Source organism: Gopherus evgoodei, chromosome 7 (assembly GCF_007399415.2).
Source record: "Gopherus evgoodei ecotype Sinaloan lineage chromosome 7, rGopEvg1_v1.p, whole genome shotgun sequence".
NCBI lineage: Eukaryota > Metazoa > Chordata > Testudines > Testudinidae > Gopherus > Gopherus evgoodei.
Genome location: NC_044328.1, coordinates 45,288,086 through 45,305,765, shown reverse-complemented (window position 1 = coordinate 45,305,765; position 17,680 = coordinate 45,288,086). Strand labels below are relative to the sequence as shown.

Genomic DNA, 17,680 nt, shown 5'->3' with positions numbered 1-17,680 from the left:
AAGTAAATGTAGATCTTGTTCACAATGAGGGTAGTTTTGTGGAGAGCGGATTAATTTAATGGAAGCTACAACTTAATGTACAACCCCCACATACTCCCACAGTGCACTTTACTCAGAATTTAAAACAAAACAAACTTTTTTAACACTACTTTCTAAAATGAACAGTGTCATTATCACTGGCTACAATAATAAACTGCTAGTAAGATGCACTGAATAAACAATTTACTGCAAAATGTTCAAACAAATTTAAGAGCTTCCTTAAACCATCAACAGCCATGAAATTCATGGTTAAGGTTGGGACAATGTTGTTAGCTCATAGTTTGGCTAGGTCTAACAACACTAAGGCCCTGATTCAGCTCAGCACTCAGTCCCATCCATAGTCAAGCACTCCTCTCTCCCCAAACTGCATTTTCTTCCATTTCTTCACAGATAAAAGGAACCTCAAAATACCACAAAGGGCCAGCTCTCCCAGAATAGTAATCTCAGTAAGAGAGGTTGCTCTTCATCATTTCTTGGCCCCTTCATGCTTAATCCATTTTATTACACTTTAGATTCAACTCATTAAACCAAATTCTTCTGAAGTCATTTAAGATTAGATTCAGCCCTGACCTGAACCAGTTTCCCATGCACTGCTCCTCAATGAGGGCTAGGTGGATGCCCAGTTGGACCATTCAAGAGTGCTTTTAAAAGTGCAGCTAGAATACTGTACCAGTTTAAACAATGGATGGATGATTTTCTGCTCAGACTTTCCAAAATTTGTTTTTGGACAGACACACAGTGTGGGAAATTGCCACTTCACAAGTGATTCGCTTCACAAAAGCTAGGAACATAAGAACAGCCCTACTGGATCAGACCAAAGGTCCATCCAGCCCAGTATCCTGTCTACCGACAGTGACCAATGCCAGGTGTTCCAGAGGGAGTGAACCTAACATGTAGTGATCAAGTGATCTCTCTCTTGCTATCCATCTCCACCCTCTGACAAACAGAGGCTAGGGACACCATTCCTTACCCATCCTGGCTAATAGCCATTAATGGACTTAACCACCATGAATTTATCCAGTTCTCTTTTAAACGCTCTTATAGTTCTGGCCTTCACAACCTTCTCAGGTAAGGAGTTCTACAAGCTGACTGGGCACTGTGTGAAGAAGAACTTCCTTCTATTTGTTTTAAACCTGCTGCCTATTAATTTCATTTGGTGACCCCCTAGTTCTTGTATTATGGGAATAAGTAAATAACTTTTCCTTATCCACTTTCTCAACATCACTCATGATTTTATATCTCTCTCATATCCCACCTTAGTCTCCTCTTTTCCAAGCTGAAGAGTCCTAGCCTCTTTAATCTCTCCTCATATGGGACCCTCTCCAAATCCCTAATAATTTTAGTTGCCCTTTTCTAGTGCCAGTATATCTTTGTTGAGATGAGGAGACCACATCTGTAAGCAAATTCGAGATGTGGACGTACCATCGATTTATATAAGGTCAATAATATATTCTCAGTCTTATTCTCCATCCCCTTTTTAATGATTCTTATCATCCTGTTTGCTTTTTTGACCGCCTCTGCACACTGCGTGGACATCTTCAGAGAACTCTCCACAATGACTCCAAGATCTTTTTCCCAACTCATGGTAGCTAAATTAGCCCCCATCATATTGTATGTATAGTTGGGGTTATTTTTTCCAGTGTGCATTACTTTACATTTATCCACATTAAATTTCATTTGCCATTTTGTTGCCCAATCACTTAGTTTTGTGAGATTGTTTTGAAGTTCTTCACAGTCTGCTTTGGTCTTAACTATCTTGAGCAGTTTAGTATCATCTGCAAACTTTGCCACCTCATTGTTTACCCCTTTCTCCAAATCATTTATGAATAAGTTGAATACAATTGGTCCTAGACAGGGGCAGCTCTAGCCCCCAGAACGCCAAGCGTGTGCTTGGGGTAGCAAGCCACTGGGGCCACTCTTCCAGGGCGGCAGGCAGGCTTCCTTCGGCGGCTTGCCTGCAGAGGGTGCACTGGTCCCGCGGCTTTGGAGGACCTCCCACAGGCGTGCCTGCAGCAGGTCCGCTGGTCCCACGGCTTCAGACGACCTCCCGAAGCCAGACTGCCTGCTGTGCTTGGGGTAGCAAAATGCCTAGAACCACCCCTGGTCCTAGAACTGACCCTCAGGGAACACCACTAGTTACCCTTTTCCATTCTGAAAATTTACTATTTATTCCTACCCTTTGTCCTCTGCCTTTTAACCAGTTCTCAATCCATGAAAGGATCTTCCCTCTTATCCTATGACAATTTAATTTACATAAAATCCTTTGGTGAGCGGCCTTGTCAAAGGCTTTCTGGAAAGCTCTGCAAACAAAGCTTTGATTCAGGTTGTGTGCTGCAAGCCTCCCTCCTCCTATTTTTATCAAGGACTGACTGGTGGGGCTGGAGTTAAGCAGACTCCATAATAAACAAAACTTTCTCTGATGGGGGCAGGGCCGTCCTTAGGATTTATGAGGCCCTACGCAGTATTATTAAACTGGTGCCCCTGTGCCGGATGGCAGCCCAAGCTCACAGCCTGGTGGGGGAGGGGGAGGAGGGACTTGACAGCAAAGGATAATGAGATGCCCGGCCTGCCTCATGGTGGCGGAGAGGCTACGTCTACACTACAGCATAAAATCGAAATAACTAAAACCGATTTTATAAAACCGATATTATAAAATCGATTTTATGCGTCCACACTAGGGCACATTAATTCGGTGGTGTGCGTCCATGGTCCGAGGCTAGCGTCGATTTCTGGAGCGGTGCACTGTGGGTAGCTACTGTAAAATGATGAGGCCAATAACTTTGATTTCCGTCCACACTAACCCTAAATCGATATAGTAATATCGATTTTAGCGTTACTCCTCTCGTTGGGGAGGAGTACAGAAATTGATTTTAAGAGCCCTTAAAATCGATTTAAAGTGTGTTGTAGTGTGGATGGGTACAGCGTTAAATCGATTTAACTGCGTAGTGTGGACCAGGCCAGAGTCACAGTTCCCCGCAGAGACTTCCATGCCCTCTCCCTCATGCAGAATGGACATGAAGAAAGTACCTAATTAAAAGCACTAACATTTGGGAATAAAAAATGTCAGTCACAGGTTTTTTGATATGCCCTGAAGTTTGTCAGAGATTTATTTGCAAAAACTTCATAGTAAGGGTGAGTCAGCTGTCCTGCTGAATACAACATTACATATAATGGAATACATGATGCAGCTGTTCTCTGTTTTACATTTTCTTATTCAGTATTTCTAAGTTGAATTTATATTTTAAATGTACTCAAATCTTAAGCCAGCATTCCAGATTATTACATATTTAACTCACTGAAACAAAGACATTCTTTTAAATTAATCAGAGAGGTTTAGTGTGTTCATAACAATGTTCATTGCTTTTAGAAAAAGGGAACAGTAATTTACTTTGTGTGATCTCCATAACAAGAGACATGGTTATGAAATTTCACCAACTTTAAAAAAATATGTTTCCAAAGATTTTAGGTATAACAAGGATTTTGTCTTACTAAGGTACTGATTTTGCTGGAGGGTTCTTTTGAAACTAGTTCGTCGGATAGTCAGAAGTAAAGAAAGGGAAACTCTTTGTCCAGCTATCTGGAAGGGAAGGACTGTTGTCTCTTTAAGGGCTCTCTTCAGTGGGGAGTGGGGGGAGAGGTGGTGAAGGGATGGACAGAAAGGACAGGAAGACTTGGAAGCACTTTTTTTTTTTTAAACTATAGTAATTAAAATGTGTATTTTAGATAAGGGAGGTCTTTTGAAGGATTTATTTAAAAAACTGTATGTCTGAAGATCCACGCATTTAAGGCTAAAGATGATTGTGCATCTAAAACTCTATGCAAGCATTTTTTAGAAATGTGATTTTATAATCTTCACCAGCTCACTAATGAAATATTTTTAAAGCAAATTTTAAACTAAGGTCCTGTAGACTGACATGTTCTGTGTATGAGATGACACAAGGACTCATCCTTGTTTTTGCTGATACAGACTAACAGGACTACCACTCTGAAACTTGTCAGTATATACCTTGGGGTTGGCAAATGCCTGTTAAATGGCTTTATTACCCCTTGAATGTCTCTTTAACAGTTTCAATGTTGTGCTAATAGGTCTGGCAGGCTGGAGGTTTTTCCACTTTTAACTACTAGATTCCCTCCCAAGGAAGACTCACCAGGCTAGGGCAGCCATCTGTGGGAGCCTGCAGGAAGGGTCAGAACAGGGATAGGAAAACAAGTGGGTGGACACTAAGACCCAGTGGTGCCCCAAATTTTCAGGGGCCTTACGCAGCTGCCTATGTTGCCTAAGGACGGCCCTGGATGGAGGAAACATACAACAAGGTGCCTGCCCAAGAAAGTAGCCTGTTTGTCTTCCCCACGAGTTTCCCTGGATTCCCAGGAGGGGTCGGTAGGGTGAGCTACTAGCAAGTGGAGCTCACTTCGGGGGACAGCGAGGAAGAGCATAGAGCTGCATTTATAAGGCAAGGTCCCAAATATCAGGCTGTCTGGTCACCCTAGTGCTCAGGGAGTGATCTCAACCTGGGACTGTCTGGGCAGGTGAAGCCCCGCTCCCCCCTGCAAAGCGTTATCAGCAGGGTAGGAGCCATCTCTTTCCCCGCGGGGCCTCGCCTCGGGGAAGGATGTGGGGTGCCTGCGAGGCTCCCGTGGGACAAGCGAGGCGCTGACCCCCCGGCGGCTCTGGGTCGCGGACACCCCGCACTCATGGGGGCACAGAACCGCCTCAGTCACGGGCCGAGGCCGGGGCTCCCGCAGGTGCCTTCCCGGCCGTTCCCGCCCCCGCGGCGCTGTCCCCGCCCCCTGCCCGGCTCCCTCGGCGGCTCAGCTGCAGCCGGACAATGCGTAGGCGCAGCCCGCCCGAGCATGCCGCGTCCGCGCCGCGCGGTGCAGCTGGCGCCCGGCTCGCTGGCCCTGGTGCTGCGCCGGCGGCGGGAGGCGGCCGAGGAGCCGAGCGGCGCGGCGCTGTTCCGGGCCTTCCGCCGGGCCAACGCCAGGTGCCACTGGGACGCCGGGCTGGCGCGCGCCGTGTCCCGCGTCTCGCTGCAGGGCTGGCTGCGGGGCGGCGTGCTGCTCCTGCAGGGCCCCGCCGCCCCTCTGCAGCTGCTGCGGGACGCCTGGCTCCGCAGGGCGCTGCGCCCGCCCCAGGGGTTCCTCATCCGGGCAGTGGGTGAGTCTGAGGGGAGCGCTGGGCACCCCCAGTGCCAACTTCTCGGAGGGGAGGCGTGTCCCCAGGCCGGGCTGCCCTGTTAGGAGGTGACCCCAAAGGGGCAGGAAGGGGGCTGGCCCCAGCGCACGTTGAGAGGTGAGTGTGGCTGCTCACTAAGCAAACCCCGTAAGAGGGCACCTGGAGAGAGAGCAGCTAGGCTGGCAGGAGGGTGCCCCTGCCCTGCCCTGTGGCTTAATCCCACTTGTGTGCGGAGGGGAGGGGTATTTCTTCCTGGGGCTGGGGAGCCTTCCCTAGGCTTTCTGCGCCCCCTTCTTTGTGGCCAGAGGCTACTGGCCTGGCAGTGCAGTCTAGTGCTAAACTCGTAATAGGGACACACACCAAAATATTGTAAGTTAAAATGAATCACTTTCTCTGGGTAGAAGACGTCTGGTGTGAGGCGTGACTTGCCTGTGTTGCTGGAAAACAGCAGCCGGGTATTAACGAGGTCAGAGAGATGCTGGTGTTTTTTTAATTGAAATGAAGTTGGGGCTGAGAGAAAGAGAGGGTACTTCACAGGGAGCAGCAAAATGTTCTCCGACTTCTGGAGAATAATTTATGGTTGTTTAAAATAATTTTCATGCAGGTGACATTGATGGACTGACCCTTTCTGGGCTAGTAATCTGTTTGTAGATTCAGTAAATCTCCCCTTTACTTAAGTAATTTCCAGTGTGGACTCTTGATCTTGTTAATATGCCTGTGTGTAGCCCCAACCTGAGAGTCTGTTATTCACCAGCATAGGAGTTTGCAGGATCAGGGGTTTCTACAGATTCTGTGATGCCTGGACAAACCAGTACATATGGGCATTAATTTCTATGAAGAAAGAAAACTGGCTATTTGTTTGGTTTTCACTGAGTGGAAAAGGTGTGACTTTGTGTAGTACTTTTAGCTCCATATCTGATACTAATGGATACAACTAGGTTTAACATAAATGAAACTTTGACAGTACTAAAGTACCAATATTTGCTGTAAGTTTTAAATGAAAGTACTATCATCCTGATCCTTCACTTGGATCTGTATGGGTGGACTCCTGCACCTGTGGAGAGCCTCATTGAAGTTAACTACTGAAGTGTTAGTTGGTGGGAAAATTATTTAAAGATAAATAATAATAAACCCTGAGCAATCTGTTAGCCAATGTGGTGGGAAGCCATTAAAAATAAAATGACTTGGAGATCTGAGAGTAGTCATATCTTCATGCCAATGAAATTGACCTGAAAATATTAGTTTAAATAATTTAAAGCTACTCTACTTTTTCCCCCCACTGGTGTAGTCCTCTTAATTTAAATAGGGGTGGTTGGTTTTTTTTGTTTTGTTCTTTTTTTGCTTGGTGGCTTTATTGGCTTTCACTTCTATTTTGTTGCATGTATTTGCTATATTTTTAAGGAATAAATAAACTACCTGAAAAGTGACATGTTCTCTCTGTTTAATGAAGCCAGTGGCTTTTTCAGAAGAGCATGGTAAAATGCTGTGAAGAACATCAACAAGTTTAAATAACAAATTCAGATCCTCTCTCTCCCCTGCCCTTTCTGCTATGCTCAGTTAAACCATTTTATAGTTTGTGATTAGAATTTCTGACTTGTAGGACCTAGTACTAGAGTGGGTGTAAATAAGCAAGGAAAGACTATAGTATTAAGCATGAAATCAATAGGAATTTTGCTACTGACTTCAGTGAAACCAGGATTTCAACTCATCTGTATAAACTAGGGCAGGGGTGGGCAAACTTTTTGGCCTGAGGGCCACATCTGGGTATGGAAATTGTATGGCGGGCCATGAAAGCTCACAAAATTAGGGTGCAGGAGGGCTCCAGCTGCGGGTACGGGCTCTAGGGTGGGACTGGGGATAAGGGGTTTGGAGGGTGAGAGAGGAATCATGGCTGGGTCCGGAGGTTGGGGAACGAGAGGGGATCAGCGGGGCAGGCTCCAGGTGGTGCTTACCTAAAGCAACTCCCAGAAACAGCAGCATGTCCCCCCTCTGGCTCCTATGTGGAGGTTTGGCCAGGCATCTCTGCATGCTGCCTGGTCTGCAGGTGCCACCCCTGCAGCTCCCATTCGCTCTGGTTCCCAGCTAATGGAAGCTCCGGGGACAGTAGGCTGAGCCCCCTGGCTGCCCCTACACATAGGAGCTGGAGAGGGAACGTGCAGCTGCTTCGGGGAGCCGTGCAGAGTGGGGCAGGACCCCACCCAGCTCCTCAGCTGGAGCACCAGAGCGGGGCAAACCCTAGACCTTGACAGGAACTGAAGGGCCAGATTAAAAAGCCTGGAGGGCCGGATGTGGCCTCCAGGCCGTAGTTTGCCAACCCCTGAACTAAGGGAACTACACATACGTCAAAGATGATATATCTATTGTATGCAGCACTGGTTTGACTTTAAATTGTAATTAATAGTGTCCACAATGTTTTAGTTAAACGAAGATATCCAAGATTTAGGGAAGACTTAAAAGCTATCAAATGGACTTGAGACTTTTTATTTTAGTTTGAGTTAAGAAGGATTCTGGAGGAGCTGTTTGTTTATTTATGGATTTATGGTGTGTTTTGGGAGAGAGTGATAGTCCAATGGGGGAGGTGAACTCAGCAAATTTAGGGTGAACTTGTTTTCATTATTGGATAATAGTAAACATCTACTTAGATCATAAACTCTATGGGCAAGGGCTATCTGTTATTCTGTATTTGTAGAGCATCTTGTACAATGGAATCCTGGTCCATGACTGGAGCTCCCAGCTGTTTAAAAAAAATGGACAGAAACAACTGAATATTCTAATCAGATTGCATTATAGAGAGCAGCATGTAAACCTCAATACCGTTTGATTTATGCAATTAATTGATATCCAATTAATTAAACTAGTGGCCCATGCGATCTAATGAGGCCAGATTGCAATCATGATTATTATGCATGAAAGTATTGTAGCCTGATTATGGGAGTGCTCTTTTTCATTGAAGACCATTCAGAAATATGAGCAAATGCAGAATATGGCAGCCCATTTGTTTAATTGTGATTCACAAATGGAGCATATTACACTTATGCTCCAGAGACTGCACTGGCTCATGGTTTTTCAGCTTGAATTCAAGGTGTTGATTTTCCTCAATGAAGTCCTTTATGGTTTGCATCCTGTGTATTTCAAAAAGTTCTTTGTGCTTTAACCTGACAATAGAGAGAAACTGGGACGATGGAGATGCTAATCCCTACATTTGTATATCTATAGTTGGAAGGCAGGACTTTCTCAGGGGGGTGCCCTCAGTTCTAGAATTTGCTTCGCCCTTGCACCAATAGAACCTAAAGTTTGTTTAACCTACAGAACATGTTACAAGGCCTATCTATTAGGCTTTTCCTCAGTTGGGGGAAAAGGATTTTTTTTTTTAAGGTAGATTGTGGAGTTCTTTAGGTCATTTTTGAGATGGTTAATTAGGATAATTTTTGGGTCTGTGTGTGCTTATAGAGAGCAGCAGATTTGCAAAATGAAAATATAAATATCCAACTATGTGATAAGTGAGATACTTAAGTGTAGTCCTTGCTCTGTGTCAAAATCTACATGTTTGCTTGTTTAATTTGAGTTATTTGCATTTAACCTAATGTCTGCATTTTATATGTATCCACACAAGAACTGTTATTAATAGAAAAATGAGCTCAACATGCTAATTCCTATTTTAAAATCATGGGGGTTTTTTTGGTTTTGTTTTTAAGGACCTAGTAAATTTGTTTACTTTTTCACTTTGGTAAACTATCCTTGGTTATGCTTCCCTTAGCTGTCCTATTATCTGTTTTAACACACACTGGGGGGGAGGTGGGGAATAATTTTCTTAAGTCTACATTTACCAAGATAATCAGTTTTTGCAGCTTTCTCACAGGGACTTTGTGTGTAAGCAAAGTTGGCTCGAGATCTGTTAACGGATTCGCTGACCAGTATAAATAAGACCTTATTCAATTAAACATGTGATTTCTTTAGCATTGATAGAAAAAGGTACTTTATATTCTTATAAATTAGGTTCTTATTTTGTTATTGAGGGAAATATTCATCAAGTGGGTTACTCTCTGCAGGTAGACGGAATGGTTTCTGTAAGCTAAACTTTTTTGCTCCTGCTAATAATATCCCTGGCTTTCTATCATTAGCATAAGTATTTAAAGTCACTGTAAAAATTGCATTGTGAGATGGGCATTTGAAATTTTTCTGATCTCAGATTAAATGTGTTTTTATGAGTAAAATTGTTATATAATCAGCCCTGCAAATTCATCTGGCTTCTTTTAAATATCAGATGTGTTGATGGTAGCCAACAGTTAGGGCTGGCTCCAGCATTTTTGCTGCCCCAAGCGGTGGGGGGGGAGCTGCGATTGGCAGCACTTCGGCAGCTCTGCAGCCGCCACCGCTTCATAATTCGGCAACAGGTCCTTCCCACCAGGAGGGATTGAGGGACTTGCCCACTGAATTGCTGCCAAAGAGACCGGACGTGCCACCCTTCTCCATTGGCCACCCCAAGCAGCTGCTTGCTGCACTGGTGCCTGGAGCCAGCCCTGCCAACAGTACACAAAGGATCGATGTGGCCAGTATCACATCTGACTGCCTTTGACTTCTGTAAACCCAGTGGATCAGGTACCCAGTTTGGAGCCAAAGGAATTTTGGCAGTTGATTATAGAACCAGAATAAAATCAAATTCACTGTCCCAGAGCTGTGTTAGTACTGCAGTGCCAACAGTAGTAAAACCTTACTTCAGGGAGTAAAGCAAGGCTCGGGTTGTACTTAAAAAATATGTTGGCAAAGCTATGTCTGGCATACAATGCAGACAAAAGCCCTAGTATACACTCAGACAAAAGCCCCAGTATACACTCTTAGAGTATACACTCACTCTAAGAGAAGAGGGACATGTATGGCGAGTTCCAGGACTAAGGGGCAGCATGGGAGGAAGCATGTAGCTGTTTGTGGTTTGTGAAGATTATGCATTGCTATTGATGTTGTGGCAGACATAGGTTTTTAGGGAAAGGTCGAACTCATCTGCATGGACTGTGTTAAATTGCACAGGGGAGCAGCATGAAAGAAAGCAGAGTTGTTTGTGAACAGACATCAAGGATGGGAACCATCATCAGCAGAGGGGAGGGGTTGATTCAAAGTAACAGTTGATTAGGTTGGAAGGAGCAGAGTTGTCTAGAACAGTGGTTCTCAACCAGGGGTCTGAGGCCCCCTTGGGGACCACAAGCAGGTTTGGGGGGGGGGGGCCACCAAGCAGGGCCAGCATTAGACTTACTGGAGCCCAGGGCAGAAAGCTGAAGCCCTGCCACATGGGGTTGAAGACCGGGCCCTGAGCCCTGCCACCTGAGGCTGAAGCCGAAGTCTGAGCGATGTAGCTTTGTGGGGGCTCCTGTGGCATGAGGCCCCAGGCAATTGCCCTGTTGCTACCCCTTAATGCTGGCCTTGGATTTTATATGGAGAAAACCGTTATTGTGACACAGGAGGGCTGTGGAATTTTTATAGCATATTGGGGAGGGCCCTCAGAAAAAGTTTGAGAACCCCTGGTCTAGAACCTTGAAGGAGGAAACCTGCTTGAGTTTGATGCACAGTGGAAGGGGAGTCAGGGGAGTATTCAAAAAGGGGTTTATGTGATCTAAACAAAGGACAAGGAAGATTGCAGTATCAAACAGCTATACTAATAGTCTTGCATTATCACCTAATGGTCCCAGTTCAATCTGGGCTCTATTGTGGAGAAACTGCACTTTTTACTTGGACATTTCTTTGTAAACATGCTGGACTGGAAATGCACAAGCTTAATGATAAGAGTGTTACCGAAATATCGGGTCTGCCTAGCTGAGAGCCAATTAACAGCCTGACAGGGATAAGGAAAAATGCTTTATTCTGCAGAAAAAGGAGAGCCTGTACCTTGGTACAAAAGACTCTGTCTTACACAAATTTCACAAACCTTTTATACACATTCAGACAAAGACCCTTGCGTGTTAATACTTGATTGGTAAGTGTAAAATCTCATGTTCCCCTTATCTGGGTAGTACTGACTGATTTGGAGCAGGATCTTCCTGCTTTGAGGCAGAGAAAAAAAGATAGTGAAAAAGTTCAGGCTACTGTGTCCATGAGCAGCACTCACCCCCCCCCCCCCGGCTGCTTGTAATCTATTAAGGGGGGTCAGCCAGCTTTCACAAGAGCATATAAAAGCACTACAGAGGAAAAAGCCATTTGGCCTAATAAATGTATTCTCTCTCGTTAAATCTATTATTAGATGTTAATCTACCTCCCAACTTTCGTTGAATTCTCTCTTGCTCCATAAAAATATCTAGTTTCCTGTAAGTTATATCTAGGGCCCTACCAAATTCACACCCATGAAAAACACATCATGGACCTTGAAATCTGGTCTCCCATGAAATCTGGTCTTTTGAGTGCTTTTACCTTATACTTTACAGATTTTACAGGGGAGACCAGTGTTTCTCAAATTGGGGGGTCCTGACCCAAAAGAGAGTTGCAAGGTTATTTTAGGAGGGTTGCAGTATTGCCATCTGTACTTCTGCACTGCCTTCAGAGCTGGGTGGCTGGAGAGTTGCAGCTGTTGGCCGGGCACCCAACTCTAAGGCAGCGCCTGCCAACAGCAGTGCAGAAGTAAGGGTGGCAATACCGTCCCATGCCACCCTTATTTCTGAGCTTCTACCTTCAGAGCTGGGCATCTAGAGTGTGGCAGCTGCTGACTGAGGTCCCAGCTCTGCAGGGAGCACCACCAAAGTAAGGGTGGCAATATCATACCATGCCATGCTTCTGTGCTACTGCTGGTGTGGCTCTGCCTTCAGAGCTAGGATCAGGGCCAGCAAGCTCATCTCTCCATCTGCCTAGCTCTGAAGGCAGTGCCGTCGCCAGCAACAACGCAGAAGCAAGGGTAGCAGTACCCCCAATCTCCCTTACAATAAGCTTGCGAGACACCCCACCCCACAGAGCTTCTTTTTGGGTCAGGATCCCAACAATTAAAACATCGTGACATTTCAGATTTAAATAGCTGAAATCATGAAATTTTTGATTTTTAAAATCCTATGACTGTGAAATTGACCAAAATGGACATGAATTTGGTAGAATATTTGGTAGAAATATTGAATGTTCTTATACATTGACTTGCACAACCATAAAATATCTGATTTTATAATATGTTTAATGTTTAAAAATATATTTTATACTTTGGTTGATTTTTTTAATTCCAACTCTGTATAGGGTTTATAGAATAGTAGAGCCAGTTGCAAATTTTTGTGACAAAATGTTTTTTCATCAGAAAATGCCAGTTGATCAAAACTGAAACGGTACATAGGAAAGGATCAGTGTTGACTATTTTTCTCATTTCAAAATAAAGTTGGAAAAATTATTGAAATGTTGCCACTGGCATTTTTTGATGACAGATGGCATTGGTTGCAATTTTGTTACTCTGTCAGGCTTCCATTGAGAGAGATGAGGAAAATAGTCCCCAGGGGAAGAGTTGAATTAATTATAAGTTCATTTTTGTCACTGCATGGCAACTGTGAATTGTACAGGTAGGGATAACATCTTGGCGAAGGACACAGAAGTAAAAGTATATATTCAGTCCCTCTTAAAGAAAAAAAGCTGCAGCTATATTGAGAGTATTTTAATAAATGAAGGGGAGAAAATTCAGTGGTTCTTGCCGGCTCATATTTGAAATTGCATAGATTTCTTCAACAAGTGGGCCATCCAGAAATAGGTTGCCAATGCTGCTGTTCTGCTAGAGTGATTATTTTGGTAGCCCATTGTCCATCTTCTCTGGCTGTTAATTAGAGGTTGCCTCCACACCATCCAAGCCTGTTGTCTCTCCTCTGATCATCCTATCCAAATATAGTTTGTTGAAAGTGCCTTCTAGATGCCAAAAGTCAGCCCCCTCTTGATTGCTAATCTCAGATGGAAGAGGATGATGGAAAGCCTTTGTCAACCCCTCTTGCTTGTTCCTTGTCATCTGCAATGGCAGATCCAGGGAATTACAAGCAGTCCTTCCAATGATACTTCCTGTCAGAAAGGAAGTAAAGTTGGAAAGCTGCAGACAAAACAGAAGTTTTAAAAAGTGGCTTTTTTAAAGACCAAGATTAGTTGTCTGTCTTACGTTCTCTTTTTTAAAAAAATGCAGAATTTAAAACAATATATTTTGTCAACATAGGATATCACTTTCTAATGAGAATAAGATGGGGTATTTGCAAGTTCCTTCAGAAAGCGATTCAGTAATGTGGAAAACAAGTAGAGTGAACAGTTTTTATGCTTCTTCTGTACTATCAATTTGATACCAGCAAACTTCTCACCTGGTGAGTCAGGTACATAGTGAGAAATTTGAGAGAAAATGTAGCCTTTTTTTAACTAGAAGGTGGAGGTTAGGAGCATTTGAATACACCTCCACTGTGATCTAACACGACCCAATATAACATGAATTCGAATATAACGCAGTAAAGCAGCTCTCCAGGAGGGAGGGGCTGCACGCTCCGATGGGTCAAAGCAAGTTTGATATGTGGTTTCACCTATAATGCGGTAAGAGGACAGTGTTATATGGGGGTAGAGGTGTACTTGAATTAGAGAACCTGCTAACTATACAGCAGTGGACCTGAAATGTTGAAATTCTTCCCAAGCAGCCCATTTAGAACACCTAATATAAGTGCCCTGCACTCTTCATTTCGACCCTGATCCTGCAATCAGATTCACACAGGTGTACCCTTACTGAAGTCAGTGGGACTCCACATAGATGCATGGGTCCATCCACTTGCAGAACTGGGGCCTTGATTTGACCTGAAGCCTGGTTGGAAGACCAGCTGAATGTAAGAAGTTCATCCCACCTGAACTATATCTGATAGGATAAATTTGTAGACATATTAAATAATTACAAGGTCACTTTACAGGCATAGGAACACTGGGGGTATGTCTACACTACAGGATAAATTCGAATTAGCTTAAACCGATTTTATAAAACAGATATTATAAAGTCGATTGTGCGCGTCCACACTAGGCACATTAATTCGGTGGTGTGCGTCCGTGGTCCGAGGCTAGTGTCGATTTCTGGAGCGGTGCACTGTGGGTAGCTACTGTAAACAATGAGGCCAATAACGTCTATTTGCGTCCACACTAACCCTAAATCGATATAGTAATATTGATTTTAGCGTTACTCCTCTCGTTTTGTAGGAGTACAGAAATCGATTTAAAGAGCCCTTTAAATCAATATAAAGAGCAGTGTAGTGTGGATGGGTGCAGCGTTAAATCGATTTAACGCTGTTAAAATCGGTTTAACAGCGTAGTGTGGACAAGGCCTGGTATACTATACCAGCAAAGCATACTTAGTGTGGACACAGCTTATACTGGCAGAGCTGTGCTTTGTACTGGTATAGTAAAGCCCTGGCCCTCCTCTCCCCAAGTGAGCCGTGTGGGTCAAAGTACAGCTGTATAGCTGTGTCTACACTAGGGGCTTCTGCTGTCACAACTGTGTTGGTCTTCATACCCTGACTGACATAGCTATTCTGACAAAAGTCTCTAGTGTAGACCTGGCCTAAACAGAAGTGCTGATATTTGAGAATTGGCATTGTTATATTGGCTGTACATTGTATAGTTTATTTGGCAACTCATGCATGATAGTATTGACAAACAATTCTACGAATACTAGCAACCCAGTAACATGAGTGTTTGGCTACCTGACATTTCTGTACCAGTTGCTTATATTTGTATTATTAATATTGAAATTAAACTTTAATTTGTGCAACTGTAAATTTCTACTCAGAATCAACTTTGATATTTTAATCTTTTAAAACTGATTTACAAATGATATATTTTTTCAAAGTATCATAAACTGAGAAACAGAGCTTCTAAATAATGTAAACTATGTGTACAGTAATTAATATCAATATTAGCATCATAATATTACAACATATTAAGGAAAACCTAGGTGAAATTATTGCTTTTTGAGCAGCACACACTAATATTTTGAGACTTTTAAGAAATCTCATGATTCTTGAGACCTTCCATTTGCTGAGTTGCTCTGTAATGTTACACATGGGAACACACAAACTTAATGAGGATAGCAACTCAGCAGGAGATTGTTTATGTGCTTCTTAGATTCCTTTCTCTTGGATTTCCTTACTGTGCACTTCTTTCATGTCTGTTCCAGACTTTGATCTGCTCTGGTAAACAAGGTTACAGGTTTAAAAATCAAGGTTGATTAGTTTTGTAACCAAGTAAGTTACTGTGTTTTTTCCTCTGTGTGCTGACTTGAAAAGTTTTGGTGGCCTAAGAAATATATTGTACATGTATTTTATACAACTGTGTATAGGTAATCAGAATATAAAGAATATTTTCTAAATAATCTCAATTTTTTAAACTGTTACACCCAAATTTATTAGCTCTAGTGCTATTTCCAGTAGTACCCTGAGTCTGAAACTGTCAACTTGTGTGTTCTGTTGTTTGATCTCTGATTATACTGCTAAATCTCAGGAAGAATGTCTTGCGTTTTTTGAAAGATGACTTATCCTGAAGCAAGATGGCTTTGAAAACGTATCTGTTTGTTACTTATTCATCTGATATTCCTAATACAATGACTATGAGAGCCTGGTTTTGATTTCAAAGACTCAGTAGCTCAGAGCACTCACAATTCCATTTGAAGTCAGTGGCAGCTCCAATGCTCGGCACATTTGAAAATCTGGCTCTTCATTTAAAAAACCAAACCAAACCAATAGAAATGTTACCATATGCAATAGATGGCCCATAGCAAAGCTTGTCTGTCAAATAAGTAATTATCCCTGTTCATAAAAATTTGTGCTTGATGTGTAGTATACTGATTCAATTTAATTTGTCTTGAAATTAAAACAAACCGTTCTACAAAAATGATTAGGTATGGAAAAATTTAAGTGTATGGTCAGTCTTTCTTTTGCTGGAAACATCTAGCCCCTAGAAAATGTTTCCTTTGTTTAAAGATTCTTCTGATTTTTTTAAAAAGAAAATGAAATATTGCTTGAATTTTGTTCTTGGTCTTTTTTGTTCTTTTACATTGCCATTCAGAAGTTCCTGATTCAGACTTTAGCAATATTAAGCCCCAACTCAGAATAAAAACTACAGTTTGTACTCAAACTTTATTTTGGGCAAGTCTGTTTTATTTCCTGGCATGCAAATAAGGGCTTGTCTACATCAGAAAGTTGCAGCGCTGGTGAGGGAGTTGCAGCGCTGCAACTTAGGAGGTGTACACATCTGCAGGGCACCACCAGCGCTGCAACTCCCTGTTTGCAGCGCTGGCCGTACTCCCGTTTTGTCTCGGGTGTAGAGGATCCAGCGCTGGTGATCCAGCGCTGGTAATCCAATGTAGACAGTTACCAGCGCTTTTCTTGACCTCCGTGGAAGGAGGAAGCCTCTGGTAATCAAGCTGGTTTCCTTTCCCGGTTTGCTCTCTCGGTCCCGGAGCCAGCCAGCAAACCGCAGGGAAGGAGACCTGCTTGCTCGGGGTTCCGGGACCGAGAGAGCAAACCGGGAACGCCGCGGTTTGCTCTCTCGGTCCCGGAGCCAGCCAGCAAACCGCAGGGAAGGAGACCTGCTTGCTCGGGGTTCCGGGACCGAGAGAGCAAACCGGGAAAGGAAACCAGCTTCGCCGCGGTTTGCTCTCTCGGTCCCGGAACCCCGAGCAAGCAGGTCTCCTTCCCTGCGGTTTGCTGGGTGGCTCCGGGACCGAGAGAGCAAACCGCGGCGTTCCCGGTTTGCTCTCTCGGTCCCGGAACCCCGAGCAAGCAGGTCTCCTTCCCTGCGGTTTGCTGGCTGGCTCCGGGACCGAGAGAGCAAACCGCGGCGTTCCCGGTTTGCTCTCTCGGTCCCGGAACCCCGAGCAAGCAGGTCTCCTTCCCTGCGGTTTGCTGGCTGGCTCCGGGACCGAGAGAGCAAACCGCGGCGAAGCTGGTTTCCTTTCCCGGTTTGCTCTCTCGTCCCGGAACCCCCCTTGAAGCCGCCCAACAGCGCTGCAGTGTGGCCACATCTAACACCACTTGCAGCGCTGGTTGCTGTAAGTGTGGCCACTCTGCAGCGCTGGCCCTATACAGCTGTACTAATACAGCTGTAACAACCAGCGCTGCAAAATTTTAGATGTAGACATGGCCTAAGACTATAGTATGTGGGTTGCAGAATACTGATTTTTAAAAAGTACATATTTCCATTATCTTGTGTAAATAAGGAAGCGATGATTGCATTAACTAGTGTTACTTTAAACTTTAAACTTTAACTATCAACAGATTCCTAAATCACAGCATCTCATTTCAGCATTTATTTAGCTAGTCTTAACATGTCTGACTCTCGTTATACTGGAGGATGCTGACTTTCATGACCGATATGAACAGATGCATTTCAGTTGTGAAAATTGTGAATGTTTGTTGAAGGCCCATGGGAAATCCAATAGCTTTTTCAGATGGCTGTTGTTTTGCATGGCCTCATTAACAACATGTTGTAAATGTAACCATGTCCTTTCTTTTT

At 43.8% G+C, this 17,680-nt stretch overlaps 1 protein-coding gene across 5 annotated transcripts in view; it reads left to right on the top strand.

Moving 5' to 3' along the window:
• The first annotated feature begins 4,893 nt into the window (after nt 1-4,893).
• The window catches only part of STOX1 (storkhead box 1), a 33,412-nt gene continuing 20,625 nt past the window's right edge, over nt 4,894-17,680 (top strand). For 4 of the 5 annotated variants that reach the window (XR_004001136.1, XM_030568116.1, XM_030568115.1 and 1 more), the window contains exon 1: nt 4,894-5,197. Coding sequence is in view for 3 of the 5 variants with exons in the window: in XM_030568116.1 (XP_030423976.1) it covers nt 4,894-5,197 (304 nt within the window). In the remaining 2 variants the exon portion in view is untranslated. Of the gene's footprint in view, nt 5,198-5,281; nt 5,333-17,680 lie in introns of those variants that run through there. The other variant, XM_030568118.1, reaches the window with a different exon arrangement.